Source organism: Globicephala melas, chromosome 21, assembly GCF_963455315.2.
Source record: "Globicephala melas chromosome 21, mGloMel1.2, whole genome shotgun sequence".
NCBI lineage: Eukaryota > Metazoa > Chordata > Mammalia > Artiodactyla > Delphinidae > Globicephala > Globicephala melas.
The window spans coordinates 13,507,922-13,524,003 of NC_083334.1; the positions used below are offsets into that span (position 1 = coordinate 13,507,922).

Consider the following 16,082-nt stretch of genomic DNA (forward strand, 5'->3'; position numbering starts at 1 on the left):
TTAAAAAAAGAAAGCACTATCACAATACCTCACACTGTGCCTTATATAATTAAGAAATATATTGGCTGGTTGTCAAACTAACCCTCTTTTCTACTAGGCAGGAGCTCTAGCAATGCAGTCTACGTGGAATTCTTTAGACAAAGCTGGCCTCTGGGTGAGTGAAATTCTTAATTTGAGCCTTAATTAGAACTACTCTAACTAGATGAGCTAACCATCCCCAATTTAATTTTTTTAAGTCTATAGAAAAAAATGGTAGCTTTAAATGCTAATTTCAAGTAAAGCATGGTACTGTTCTCTTTAACAGAACTGACATCTGGCTTCTCTTTTCCAGAAGGGTGTCCTAAAGTCCTGAGAGTAAAACCAGGATCAGGATCTCATTATGAAACTTCTTCACTGATGATCTGCTACCAGGTAGCTTCAAGCAATTTCACAGATTCTTACAGAAAAGCTAGAAAAGACTGTAAACTTAACCGCTTGCTTGCCAGCAATAAGACTCATATTTCTTGTTTCTTTTGCTCTGGTGTACCTAATTAACTTTTAGTGAAAATATTATCAGGATTTGTACCAGTCTTTTCCTTTCTCCATTGGAAGAGTTTTTGTTTATTAGCAGCATAGTGGGATAGAGAAGTATAAAAGGGGTTCTTGGGCAACTTTTCACTGGTCAACTTCATCCTGTCTCCACAGTAGGTATTCTGTAAATTAAAAAATTATATTAAAAAATAATATGGTAGAATCTTCCCCCAGAAAATGCAAAGAGAGACTCCACTCCAACTTGGCAGTCATTATAAAAAGCATCTTCCTCTCATCACCTAGGGATAGGGCACCAAACTAACAGCTCTGGGATGTGAACATTCCTTCTTAGGAAACCAGGACCCTCTATAGCTATGAGAAGCACAGCACTCCTCCATGTCTGTTTCCACAGCATGGGATTAATGATCAGAGCTGTTTGCAAATCCTTTCTGGCTATGAGATCACACACTCCAGTGAGTCATGTCACCCACCACAGCTGCTGCCACTAGTAGGAATTGGTGACACTGCCCATAGATACAGTTCCTGTGCACTGGTACCTTCCTGTTGCCTTGTAACTGAAGCTCATCAAACTAATCCATTTTAAATGAAAGCATTTGTCTATTTTACCTGGGAATATACTTTATTTTAGCTGTGTTGTTCAGTTTTATCTTCCTGTCTGTATTGGATTGCCATGTTATAAGGTGGATCACAGTTGAAGGGAAAATCAGAGCCTTCATATAAAATGTAGAGGCCACCTCATCTGGGATGAAGGAGTCCAGGTTGGCCTAGGCTCAGGGTAGTGAGACAGCAAACTCAGTTGTTGCTATGCTTTTTTGTTTACTCCTTGGAATTCCACTGTTACAGCAGGCTTTCACCAATCAGGAACAAGCTTCCAGTAAAGGTTCCTGATTGGTGGTGAAGAGAACTCAATAGACCTTTAGTATTATTGGAAAGCAGCATTTATACAATTTTATGATACTATTTTCGACAATAAATTGCTTCATTAATGAGAATGAAGTTGCAGAAAAGGGAGATAATTCAGTATACCAGAGAGAAAAAATCACCGAAGTATCTGTGATTTTGGAAGAGTCATATAATCTTCTTAAGAGTCAATTTCCTCATCTGTAGTTTAGACTATAAGTAGTTTGAACTAGAGGATTTCAAAACGTCTGTCCCTAGATATGTAAAATTCTTTGATTATAGGACTCTAAAAATCTATGGTTGCACTAGTAAATGTAAAAGCTTCCAATGAACTTTAGGGTGAAGCAATATTAGGTGAACTATTTAGAAGAAAGACAATCCAAATAGGATGATGTCTATAGAACCATCAGTTTACTCAGAAACTGGTTATAGAAGTTTTTATTTCACTGAAGACTTAAGCCCATGTGCTATTGTATCCAAAAAGGCTAAGAAAAAAGTTGACACATTCAGGAAGGTCATCAGAAAAGAAACAAATCAGAAAGCAAAATCCATTTAAACTCACGTTGCCTTCTGTGGTTACAATACTCCACAGGGTTTCTGTTGCTGAAGCTTAAAAGAATATTTGGGGAGGACCTAGAAAATATAAGCAAAGATTTATTGAGCTCTTACTATAGGCCAGGATTTGTTCTTTGTTCTAAGTGCTTTACAGGTACTAACTCCTACAAAACTTTATGAAATACTGGTGGTTATGAGGCCCACTTAATGTGGGAGGAAACTGAGGCACCAGTGAAGAAGTTAAGCAACTTGCCTCAGATCACAGGGCTGGCAGGTGGGACAGCTGGGCTGCCAGAATGCCTGTGTACTTCATCATTATTCCATACTGTTCTCCAAAAAGCAGAGCTAACATGATTGTTTAAAATGGCAGGACTCCCACAAGAGGGTAAGCTAAAATTCAGTACTTTTTAATTTCAGAAAATGAGAACTAAGAGAAGATTTTAAACAGCAAGAATATATGTTTATTTCTGCCAAATCTTGGGATAAGATATAAAATTATAATTTGAAACTTGACAAGTGTTTGCATAGCATGCAGTGAATTTAGAAAATGCTATAATAGAAATTATAGATCTTAATCGATGATGTAAAATCTGAAAGAAATATATGATTTTAAAAGGAAGGGCAGGTGTAGTAGAGACTGACGGTGACCTTCCCAGACCCTCTTTACTAGTTAGTGCCCTATCTCCAGTGCTGTGAATGTTAATTGCTTAAGGTTGTGCAACCACCACCAATATCTAATTCTGGAACATTTTCATCACTTCAAAAGAAACCCTGTAGAAATTAGCAGTCACTCCCCAATCTTCTCCTCCTTTCAGCCCCTAGCAATCACTAACCTACCTTCTGTCTCTACAGATTTGTCTATTCTGCATACTCCATATAAATGGAATCATACAGTATGTGGCCTTTTGTGTCTGGCTTCTTTTACATAATGTTTACAAGGTTCGTGTATGTTGTAGCATGTATCAGTACTTCGTTCCTATTTTTGGCTGAATAATATTTCATTATACGGATATAACACATTTAAAAAAATCTGTTCATCATCTGATGAACATGTGAGTTGTTTCTAGCTTTTGGCTATCCTGAATAATGCTGGTAGTTTTCACATATTTGTTTTTGTGTAGACATAGGTTTTTAATTCTTTTGGGTATAAACCTAGGAAGGGGATTGCTGGGTCACATAGTAATTCTATGTTTAAGATTTTGAGACATTGCCAAACTGTTTTCCAAAGTGGCTTTTTGCTTTTCCACCAGCAACGTGTGAGGGTTCCACATCCTCACCGACACTGGTGATTGTTCATCTTTCTGATAATAGCCATCCTAGTGAATGTGAAGTGTTATCTTGTGGCTCTGATTTGCATTTCCATAATGAAAAATGATGTTGAGACTCTTTTCATGTGCTTATTGGCCACCTGTTTATCTTATTTGGAGCGATGTTAATCCTTTGCCAATTTTGTAGTTGGGCTGTCCTTTTATTGCTGAGTTATAAACATTCTTTATATATTCCAGATACTGGACTCTTATCAGGTATATAATTTGCAAATATTTTCTCCTATTCTATGGGGTCTTTTCACTTTCTTGTTTCTTTTGATCCCTCGATTTTTTAAAATTTGATTAAGTCCATTAAAAAAAATTCCCAAATCTTTTCTTGTAAATTTTTTCTTTTTTAAAAATCACTTTGAGGTGTTTCTTCCCTCTTTGTTTCCTGGTGCGTGAGGAGAGGGGATTAAGAGCGCTGCTTAAAGGAGCTCCAGAGACGGGCGAGAGCCGTGGCTAAAAGCGCGGACCACAGAGACGGGCCTGAGACGCTAAGGCTGCTGCGGCCGCCACCAAGAAGCCTGTGTGCGAGCACAGGTCACTCTCCACGCCCGCCTTCCGGGGAGCCTGTGCAGCCCGCCACTGCCAGGGTCCCGTGATCCAGGGAAAACTCCCCCGGGAGAACGCACGGCGCGCCTCAGGCTGGTGCAACGTCACGCTGGCCTCTGCCGCTGCAGGCTCGCCCCGCATCCGCACCCCTCCCTCCCCCCGGCCTGAGTGAGCCAGAGCCCCCTAAGTCAGCGGCTCCTTTAACCCCGTCCTGTCTGAGCGAAGAACAGACGCCCTCCGGCGACCTACACGCAGAGGCGGGGCCAAATCCTAAACTGAACCCCCGTGAGCTCTTCGAACAAAGAAGAGAAAGGGAAATCTCTCCCAGCAGCCTCAGGAGCAGTGGATTAAATCTCCACAATGAACTTGATGTAGCCTGCATCTGTGGAATACCTGAATAGACAACGCATCATCCCAAATTGAGGAGGTGGACTTTGAGAGCAAGATTTATTATTTTTTCCCCTTTTCCTCTTTTTGTGAGTATGTATGTGTATGCTTCTGTGTGAGATTTTGTCTGTATAGCTTTGCTTTCACCATTTGTCCTAGGGTTCTATCCGTCTGTTTTCCTTTTTTTTTTTACTTAAAATTTTTTTTTCTTAATAATTATTTTTTAATTTAATAACTTTATTTTATCTTACTTTATTTTATTTTATCCTCTTTCTTTCTTTTTACTTTTTCTCCCTTTTATTCTGAGCCATGTGGATGAAAGGCTCTTGGTGCTACAGCCAGGAGTCAGTGCTGTGCCTCTGAGATGGGAGAGCCAACTTCAGGACACTGGTCCACAAGAGACCTCCCAGCTCCACGTAATATCAAACAGCGAAAATCTCCCAGAGATCTCCATCTCAACACCAATACCCAGCTTCACTCAACGACCAGCAAGCTACAGTGTTGGACACCGTATGCCAAACAACTAGCAAGAAAGGAACACAACCCCACCCATTAGCAGAGAGGCTGCCTAAAATCATAATAAGTCCACAGACACCCCAAAACACACCACCAGACATGGACCTCCCCACCAGAAAGACAAGATCCAGCCTCATCCACCAGAACACAGGCACTAGTCCCTTCCACCAGGAAGCCTACACAACGCACTGAACCAACTTTAGCCACTGGGGACAGACACCAAAAACAACGGGAACTACAAACCTGCAGCCTGCAAAAAGGAGACCCCAAACGCAGTAAGATAAGCAAAATGAGAAGACAGAAAAACACACCGCAGATGAAGGAGCAAGATAAAAACCCACCAGACCTAACAAATGAAGAGGAAATAGGCAGTCTACCTGAAAAAGAATTCAGAATAATGATAGTAAAGATGATCCAAAATCTTGGAACTAGAATAGAGAAAATGCAAGAAACATTTAACAAAGACCTAGAAGAACTAAAGAGAAAAGAAGCAACAATGAACAACACAATAAATGACATTAAAAATACTCTAGAAGGGTTCAATAGCAGAATAACTGAGGCAGAAGAACGGATAAGTGACCTGGAAGATAAAATAGTGGAAATAACTACTGCAGAGCAGAATAAAGAAAAAAGAATGAAAAGAACTGAGGACAGTCTCAGAGACCTCTGGGACAACATTAAACACACCAACATTCGAATTATAGGGGTCCCAGAAGAAGAAGAGAGAAAGAAAGGGACTGAGAAAATATTTGAAGAGATTATAGTTGAAAACTTCCCTAATATGGGAAAGGAAATAATTAATCAACTCCAGGAAGCAAAGAGAGTCCCATACAGGATAAATCCAGGGAGAAACACGCCAAGACACATACTAATCAAACTGTCAAAATTTAAATACAAAGAAAACATATTAAAAGCAGCAAGGGAAAAACAACAAATAACACACAAGGGAATCCCCATAAGGTTAACAGCTGATCTTTCAGCAGAAACTCTGCAAGCCAGAAGGGACTGGCAGGACATATTTAAAGTGATGATGGAGAAAAACCTACAACCAAGATTACTCTACCCAGCAAGAATCTCATTCAGATTTGATGGAGAAATTAAAACCTTTACAGACAAGCAAAAGCTGAGAGAGTTCAGCACCACCAAACCAGCTCTACAACAAATGCTAAAGGAACTTCTCTAGGCAAGAAATACAAGACAAGGAAAAGACCTACAATAACAAACCCAAAACAATTCAGAAAATGGTAACAGGAACATACATATCGATAATTAATTACCTTAAATGTGAATGGATTTAATGCTCCCACCAAAACACAGACTGGCTGAATGGATACAAAAACAAGACCTATATATATGCTGTCTACAAGAGACCTACTTCAGACCTAGGGACACATACAGACTGAAAGTGAGGGGATGGAAAAAAGATATTCCATGCAAATGGAAATCAAAAGAAAGCTGGAGTAGCAATTCTCGTATCAGACTAAATAGACTTTAAAATAAAGACTATTACCAGAGACAAAGAAAGACACTACATAACGATGAAGGGATCAATCCAAGAAGAAGATATAACAATTGTAAATATTTATGCACCCAACATAGGAGCACCTCAATACATAAGGCAAATGCTAACAGCCATAAAAGAGGAAATCAACAGTAACACAATAATAGTAGGGGACTTTAACACCCCAATTTCACCAATGGACAGATCATCCAAAAATGAAAATAAACAAGGAAACACAAGCTTTAAATGATACATTAAACAAGATGGACTTAATTGATATTTATAGGACATTCCATCCAAAATTAACAGAATACACATTTTTCTCAAGTGCTCATGGAACATTCTCCAGGATAGATCATATCTTGGGTCACAAATCAAGCCTTGGTAAATTTAAGAAAATTGAAATTGTATCAAGTATCTTCTCCGACAACAACGCTATGAGACTAGATATCAATTACAGGAAAAGATCTGTAAAAAATACAAACACATGGAGGCTAAACAATACACTACTTAATAACGAAGTGACCACCGAGAAATCAAAGAGGAAATCAAAAAATACCTAGAAACAAATGACAATGCAGACACGACAACCCAAAACCTATGGGATGCAACAAAAGCAGTTCTAAGAGGGAAGTTTATAGCAATACAACCCTACCTTAAGAAACAGGAAACATCTCGAATAAACAACCTAACCTTGCACCTAAAGCAATTAGAGAAAGAAGAACAAAAAAATCTCCAAAGTTAGCAGAAGGAAAGAAATCATAAATATCAGATCAGAAATAAATGAAAAAGAAATGAAGGAAACGATAGCAAAGATCAATAAAACTAAAAGCTGGTTCTTTGAGAAGATAAACAAAATTGATAAACCATTAGTCAGACTCATCAAGAAAAAAAGGGAGAAGACTCAAATCAACAGAATTAGAAATGAAAAAGGAGAAGTAACAACTGACACTGCAGAAATACAAAAGATCATGAGAGAGTACTACAAGCAACCCTATGCCAATGAAATAGACAACCTGGAAGAAATGGACAAATTCTTAGAAATGCACAACCTGCCAAGACTGAACCAGGAAGAAATAGAAAATATGAACAGACCAATCACAAGCACTGAAATTGAAACTGTGATTAAAAATCCTCCAACAAACTAAAGCCCAGGACCAGATGGCTTCACAGGTGAATTCTATCAAACATTTAGAGAAGAGCTAACACCTATCCTTCTCAAACTCTTCCAAAATATAGCAGAGGGAGGAACACTCCCATACTCATTCTATGAGGCCACCATCACCCTGATACCAAAACCAGACAATGATATCACAAAGAAAGAAAACTACAGGCCAATATCTCTGATGAACGTAGATGCAAAAATCCTCAACAAAATACTAACAAACAGAATCCAACAGCACATTAAAAGGATCATACACATGATCAACTGGGGTTTATCCCAGGAATGCAAGGATTCTTCAATATACACAAATCAATCAACATGATACATCATATTAACAAATTGAAGGAGAAAAACCATATGACCAACTCAATCGATGCAGAGAAAGCTTTTGACAAAATTCAACACCTATTTATGATAAAAACCCTGCAGAAAGTAGGCATAGAGGGAACTTTCCTCAACATAATAAAGGCCATATATGACAAACCCACAGTCAACATCGTCCTCAATGGTGAAAAACTGAAAGCATTTCCACTAAGATTAGGAACAAGACAAGGTTGCCTACTCTCACCACTCTTATTCAACATAGTTTTGGAAGTTTTAGCCACAGCAATCAGAGAAGAAAAGGAAATAAAAGGAATCCAAATTGGAAAAGAAGAAGTAAAGCAGTCACTGTTTGCAGATGACATGATACTATAATTAGAGAATCCTAAAGATGCTACCAGAAAACTACTATAGCTATTCAATGAATTTGGTAAAGTAGCAGGATACAAAATTAATGCACAGAAATCTCTGGCATTCCTATACACTAATGATGAAAAATCTGAAAGTGAAATCAAAAAAAACACTCCCATTTACCATTGCAAGAAAAAGAATAAAACATCTAGGAATAAACCTACCTAAGGAGACAAAAGACCTGTATGCAGAAAATTATAAGACACTGATGAAAGAAATTAAAGATGATACAAATAGATGAAGAGATATACTATGTTCTTGGATTGTAAGAATCAACACTGTGAAAATGACTCTACTACCTAAAGCAATCTACAGATTCAATGCAATCCCTATCAAACTACCACTAGCATTTTTCACAGAACTAGAACAAAAAATTTCACAATTTGTATGGAAACACAAAAGACCCCGAATAGCCAAAGCAATCTTGAGAACGAAAAACGGAGTTGGAAGAATCAGGCTCCCTGACTTCAGACTATACTACAAAGCTACAGTAATCAAGACAGTATGGTCCTGGCACAAAAACAGAAATATAAATCAATGGAACAGGATAGAAAGCCCAGAGATAAACCCACGCACATATGGTCACCTTATCTTTGATAAAGGAGGCAGGAAAGTACAGTGGAGAAAGGACAGCCTCTTCAATAAGTGGTGCTGGGAAAACTGAACAGGTACATGTAAAAGTATGAGATTAGAACACTCCCGAACACCATACACAAAAATAAGCTCAAAATGGATTAAAGACCTAAATGTAAAGCCAGAAACTATCACACTCTTAGAGGAAAACATAGGCAGAACACTCTATGACATACATCACAGCAAGATCCTTTTTGACCCACCTGCTAGAGAAATGGAAATAAAAACAAAAATAAACAAATGGGATCTAATGAAACTTCAAAGCTTTTGCGCAGCAAAGGAATCCATAAACAAGACCAAAAGACAACCCTCAGAATGGGAGAAAATATTTGCAAATGAAGCAAGTGATAAAGGATTAATCTCCAAAATTTACAAGCAGCTCATGTAGCTCAATAACAAAAAAATAAACAACCCAATCAAAAATGGGCAGAAGACCTAAATAGACATTTCTCCAAAGAAGATATACAGATTGCCAAGAAACACATGAAGGAATGCTCAACATCATTAATCATTAGAGAAATGCAAATCAAAACTACAATGAGATATCATCTCACACCCGTCAGAATGGCCATCATCAAAAAATCTAGAAACAATAAATGCTGGAGAGGGTGTGGAGAAAAGGGAACACTCTTGCACTGCTGGTGGGAATGTGAATTGGTACACCCACTATGGAGAACAGTATGGAAGTTCCTTAAAAAACTACAAATAGAACTACCATATGACTCAGCAATCCCACTAGTGGGCATATACCCTGAGAAAAGCATAATTCAAAAAGTCATGTACCAAAATGTTCATTGCAGCACTATTTACAATAGTTGCAGGAGATGGAAACAACCTAAGTGTCCATCATTGGATGAATGGATAAAGAAGATGTGGCACATATATACAATGGAATATTACTCGGCCATAAAAAGAAACGAAATTGAGTTATTTGTAATGAGGTGGATGGCCCTAGAGTCTGTCATACAGAGTGAAGTAAGTCAGAAAGAGCAAAACAAATACCGTATGCTAACACACACATATGGAATCTAAGAAAAAAAAAATGTCATGAAGAACCTAGGGATAAGACAGGAATAAAGTCACAGACCTACTAGAGAATGGACTTCGGGATATGGGGAGGGGGAGGGGTGAGCTATGACGGGGTGAGAGAGTGGCATGGACATGTATACACTACCAAATGTAAGGTAGATAGCTAGTGGGAAGCAGCCGCGTAGCACAGGGAGATCAGCTCGGTGCTTTGTGACCACCTAGAGGGGTGGGATAGGGAGGGTGGGAGGGAGGGAGACGCAAGAGGGAAGAGATATGGGAACATATGTATATGTATAACTGATTCACTTTGTTATAAAGCAGAAACTAACACACCATTGTAAAGCAATTATACTCCAATAAAGATGTAAAAAAAAATCACTTTGAGGTATGATTGACATATAAAAAGCTGTATATATTTAATGTATACAACTTGATGGCGTTGGACGTAAATATATACCCATGAAACCATCACCACAATCCATGCTAAGTATATTCATCATCTCCAAAAGTTTCTTCCCACCTAATTTATTTGAACACTAAAGCATAAGAGGTACCCTCTTAGCAAAATTTTAAGTATACAACACAATATTGTTAACTGTAGGCACTGGGCTGTACAGTAGATCTCTAGTACTTGCATAACTGAAACTTTATACCCTCTGCCCACCACCTCCTCATTCCACACACACCCCCAACCCCTAGTAACAACCATTCTACTCTCTGCTTCTATGAGTCTATTTTAGATCCCTCGTATAAGTAGGATCATGTTATATTTGTTCTTCTGTGTCTGGCTTATTTCAGTTTGCATAATGTCCTCCAGGTTCTAAGGCTGAATAATATTCCATTTACATAGCTACCACATTATCTTCTCATTCAGTGACAGGCATTTAGGTTGCTTCCTTGTCTTGGCTATTGTGAATAATGCCACAGTGAATGTGGAGGGAAAAACCTCTCTTTGAGATTCTAATTTCAAATCCTTTGGCTATATGCCCAGAAGTGGGGCTGCTGAATCATATGGTAGTTCTATTTTGAATACTTTGAGGAAGAGTGATAGATACTGCTTTCCATAGTGAATGAAGCAATTTACAGACCTAATTTTCAAAGTATTTTGGTTACTTAGTTCTTAAAAAACATTAAGCATGTAAGAAATTTATCAATGGCACCTGCATAAAACAACTGGATAATAAAAATGATTTATTAGATAATTTGGGAAAATGTGTCAAAAGTTTGAAACTCAGCTGTTTTACTTCAAAATTACACATTATTTAAAGTAGCTGGAAAATGTAGAATATTAGATATATGCTTTGAGTAGAACTTATCTTGACATCATATATTACTGTTATTTAGTTGTTTTAATAATTACTTCATTAGTAAAACCAACATTTTATCTATATATTTTCTCCTCATAGGGACAAAGATTAATTTGAGTAGGATGTTAACAAATTTTGACAAATCTGAGTTACTGTAGGAAAATGAGTTTCAACTTTCTACACTAGATAAATTATATATCAAATATATCAATTAGCTATGGCCTACACAAAAAATATAATGCATGCTTTTTCTGAAGGTATTCTATATATTCAGCTACTCTCTGTTTCCTAAATGAAAGAAATAGGTTGCACAATCAATGCAGTAAGAGCCCTCTTATCTGGTATTATTGGGACTTGTAGTTTATCAATTAAACAAGAATCAAGGTGGAACTTAATGTGAGTATACGAACATATGATATACATTTTAACTTAAAATATGTAAATGTAAATATATAGTTATTTTCCCACCTTTTCACTTAGGGTCAGAAGCTATTGCTTTAAATAGAGGATGAATGTGAGAGTTCAGAACTGTCTTTCTTGCATAAACCATATGCATACAAATTCCAGATTATGTTTCTTTAAAATGGAATATGAATTGAAAAATGCCTGTGGAACAATTTGAGGGCAGAACTATTTCTCCCCATCCTTTACTGTTGATTTATCCTCACCTGCTTTGAAAGCATTTTTCTTAGCTACTTGAGGAATCTGAAAGCATTCAATTTAGTCTTCTTAAAAATTATATCTCTCACTTCTTACCCATATCTCACCAGTTATATAATATTTAATTATATTATATATTATAATAATCCTTATAGTATGGAAAAAAATTCAAACTGCTGTGATCCCAAGTAAATGAGTATTCTACAGAACAGCCTGGTAAGATCTCCCAGTGACCAGTGCAACCGGCAGTGTGTTTTACAGAGGAACTAAAGTGTATTGGTTAATCAGAATAAAAAATTAAATAGTGATCAGAATAAAAAGTAATAAAGTTGTGAGAAATTGTGAGATTTTTCGTTCCTTGTTTTATTAAAACTAGTTTCATACTGGTTTAGGTATCTTCTGTCATTACTAAATCTAGAAAATTAACTAAGTGTAACTTTTGCAGTTTGAGGTGCGACAGCAAAACTAGCATAAATTTCTTTTTCCTTCTTCACAATTTCACAAACAGAAGATTTGTTCTTACTGTAGATCTCAACAACCTCAGTGTTTGATTTCTTATCTTTCCTTATTACATCAAGAATTTTCACCTTTTTACTTAAAGGAAGGATTTTATAACTTCTTTGGCATATCTGAATTGCCAGCATCACTACTCTTGTGCTTTGGGGCCATTATTAAGTAAATAAGGGTTACTTGAACACAGTAACCCAGTAAATCTGATAACCCAGATGGCTACTAGGTGACTAACCTGGACAAACGGATGATTCCTCTCCCAGGAGGGACGGAGATGGAGATGGAGTGAGATTTCATCATGCTACTCAGGGTGGCATGCAATTTAAAATTTATGAATTGTTTATTTCTGTAATTTTCCATTTAATATTTTCAGACCATGGTTGGTCTGAAACCACAGAAATTGAAAATGTGGATAACGGGGGACTACTGTAATTTTCTCTTTCTGTTCCAGGATCCCATCCAGGTTATCATGCTACAGTTAGTCATCATGTCTCCTTAGCCTCCTCTGGTCTATGACAGATTCTCAGGTTTTCCTTGTTTTTTTTTTTTATAACTTTGACAGTTTTGTACTGGCCAGATATCCTGTAGAATGTCTCCCAACCTGGGTTTACCTGGTATTTTACTCATGGTTAGACTTGGGTTATGGACTTTTGGGAAGATGCAGAGATGAAGTATCCTTCTCAACACATCATATCAGGGGTGCATGCTATCATCATGACTTATCACTGATAATATTAACAAATACCTGGCCAGGGTAGTATTTCACAGGTTTCTCCACTGTAAAGTTACCTTCCCCTCTTCCTATACTCTTACTCTTCAGAAGCAAGGCATTATGTGTAGCCCACACTCAAAAGAACAGTGTGGGGAGAGGATTAATCTCTGTTTCCTGGAGTGGGGAGTGTCTACGTGAAGTATTTGGAATTCTTTTGTAAGGAAGAGTTGCCTTTTCACTCCTTCTCTTCCTTCCCTTCCCTTCCCTCCCTCCCTCCCTTCCATCTACCTATCTGTCTATCTAAATATCTATCTATCCTTTGTGCCACAATATCCTGGAGCAGCAGTTGTTTATAATAACTATATAATTTATTACCTTCTCCAAGAAGTTTGAGTAAGCAAGGCTGGAAGGGTTTATATAATAAGGCACAAGGAGAATTTATTTGTGGGAAATCTTTGGTTTTACAATCATACAAGGATCATACATGGATTTCCTGACTGCGCATGCCAGTGAAGACAGAATTACATTTGATTAGTTCAAGCACATCTAGCAGCAATTTAAACATAAGTAGAATCAGCAATGCTTGGAAGAATGACTGTTGAATATGCATCTTAGACCATTTTCCACTTTAGAAAATTGATCCCACTTGCTACATGTTCAGTAAAATCTCCAGTTACTTGCCAGTAAGATATTGTCCCCCAAATGTATTTATTCGGTATATTTTTGTACTCTACCAGCTTTGTTCAGTTTTTAGACGGCTTTTAGGCCCATTTTTAAGACTAAACCAAATACTTACCTGAGATATAAAGAATTTTTTGGAAACATGAGCAATGGACAAGTATGCAGTGATTAATGGGATAAAAGCTTTAACAAGTACAACATTCCCTTTCCTTGTGAAATTTAAATATGTCACCGGAAGTTAACAATAATTACCAGATTTAATGCATGCTGAACAGAATCTTGTTTTCAAGAGAAAGGATGTAATGTGGAAGTGCATCCATTACACAAATATCCCACTGCATGATACGTTAACTGCAAAACCTATGTTTAGAACTCTAGGAACTTCTTTGATAATACCTTGTATTAGTTAGGAAATCCTGAAAATGAACATCTGTGCAAATTTGAAGCTTTGAAAAACAGTACTTACCTAATTGAAAAATATGAGAAAAGGAAAACTGGCAATATGGACATGTGTTCTCATGTATCTCTGATATTCTTTAGCATAAAAATGTACTGTGAATAGTTTAAATATTTAAAAAAAGAACACAAGTACGATTCTACATATGTGTTTGAACATAAATACATATACACGTTTATGTTCGAGTATGCATATAAACAAAGACGTTTAAAACTACCCCTTTGCAAATAAAAGAGCAAAGAGCATTTTGCTCACCATCCAAGTCTTCAAAGATTAACCCGCTGCAGCCGCTGAACAACAGGGCACTGGATGCTTCAGATGAAGAGATTAAGGTGATAACAGGATGGGCAATCTGTGCTTCAGAGGAAATTTAAAGATGAAAACGGGAGGCTCTGTGCTTTGGACAAACAGGCCCTTAGACACATGCATTTCACGAAGAGTTTTAATGAACCCCGCTTCCCATACATAGAAAAGCCCTATAATCATTAACTTGGGATATCTGTTCTTTGTGACGGGCAGTGATCTTTTACCAAGATACATTTGACTGCACGTGTTCCCTAACAACAACAACAAAATCACATATAAAGTAGCCTCCCCCCACCTCTCTGGAGCAGTCCCTCAGAGCTATCCGAATGCTGTCTCTGGGGCTACAGTCCTCAGTAAGACCCTGAATAAACCTTAACTCACACCTCTCATGTTGTGTATTTTTCTCTCAGTTGACACCTTGGATCACTGCATAAGTCTAGTAATATGAATTACTGCAAAATTATTTTATGGCTCTTATTACAAAATAAACAATAAACCGTAACCAAAATTAGAACTAAAAGACCACCTATCTTCACAGGACAATGAGCTTGTCCTCTACAAGCATTATAACAAACTATCTTTCAGTCCTGCTGTCAAAGGTATCAGCAGATAGAAGGGAATCGCTGAAGATGTTAGGGAAAACACATATATGGCTGGAGCTTTAGCTTTTAGCTAGATTAACCCGAATAAAAAAGTGCTTAGGGAAAGAGTCCAGAGATTATCTGACAGGCGGTCAATGGCTACGGTTTGAAGTCAGGATGTCTGTCTGTTCCTAAAGCTTTACAAAAACGAATGACTCAAGCTAAAGGAATGGCTCAGCATAAAGAGCTCCGGAGAGCCTTCCTCCCGCCACCCCCCAGCGGTTCAGAGCTAGTCCGCCCTGCCCACGGGGAAGAGCCCCAAGGGTCCTCAGCGTCCACGGCCCGGGCCCTTCGTTTATCCCCTAACTCTCCACATGATGAGTGGGGGGCTCCCGCCTCGGCAAGTTCAGGGCTAAAAGCTGGGGACCCTCAACACTTCCCTAGGCGGCAAGGCCAGCACTGCGCCTAACCCACCTCCAAGAGGGGTCACATTACAGTGGTTGGCTCGTTTTACATCATTCCCAGAACGGACATGGTATCATGTTAAACCCAAAAGGGTGGGGTTTGATAAACCATTTAAACCAGATGTTCAGTCCCGGGAGGGCGTGAGCTTTGACAAAGGCGAGAGGGGTGCTGGAGCGGGGGGGGGGGGCGCAGTCCCTGCGGGAAAACCCATGCCCTTAGCTCACCTTAGCCGCCCCTCCTCCTGCCCCCCCCATCGCCCCCTCAGCTTCCGCTTTCCTCCCTAAACGTCCAGGGCCTTGAGGGACAGAGCCAAGCCTGGAGCGATTTTGAACGTGAGACAAGAAGGAATTTTCATTCCTCAGGAGCCGGAGGCTGGGACCCCGGCGCCAGCACCAAGCGTAGCAGCTTCCAAAGGTCGTGTTGCAGCCGAGCTCCTTGTAGCTCCCTGGTTTCCTGGTTACGTGCGTGCCAGCAAAAACCAAAACCTCCGCCCGCGACTTCCGCTTCCCCAAAGGGCCTAAAGAGGTGAGCACGACAGCGTGAGACGTGCCGAACTCAGCGCGACTCATGGCGGCCGCTGAAGCCCAACCGC

At 38.7% G+C, this 16,082-nt stretch overlaps 1 protein-coding gene across 8 annotated transcripts in view; it reads right to left on the reverse strand.

Annotated features, from left to right (window-relative positions):
* The window catches only part of LRP2BP (LRP2 binding protein), a 58,736-nt gene extending 42,677 nt beyond the window's left edge, over positions 1–16,059 (reverse strand). For 4 of the 8 annotated variants that reach the window (XR_009560545.1, XR_009560543.1, XR_009560544.1 and 1 more), the window contains exons 1-2: positions 15,715–16,059; positions 14,394–14,490 (exon numbers count right to left, since the gene is read on the reverse strand). Coding sequence is in view for 1 of the 8 variants with exons in the window: in XM_060291526.1 (XP_060147509.1) it covers positions 14,394–14,490; positions 15,715–16,059 (442 nt within the window). In the remaining 7 variants the exon portion in view is untranslated. Of the gene's footprint in view, positions 1–14,393; positions 15,439–15,714 lie in introns of those variants that run through there. The other 4 variants (XR_009560548.1, XR_011377122.1, XR_009560549.1 and 1 more) reach the window with 3 other exon arrangements.
* Positions 16,060–16,082: the final 23 nt, after the last annotated feature.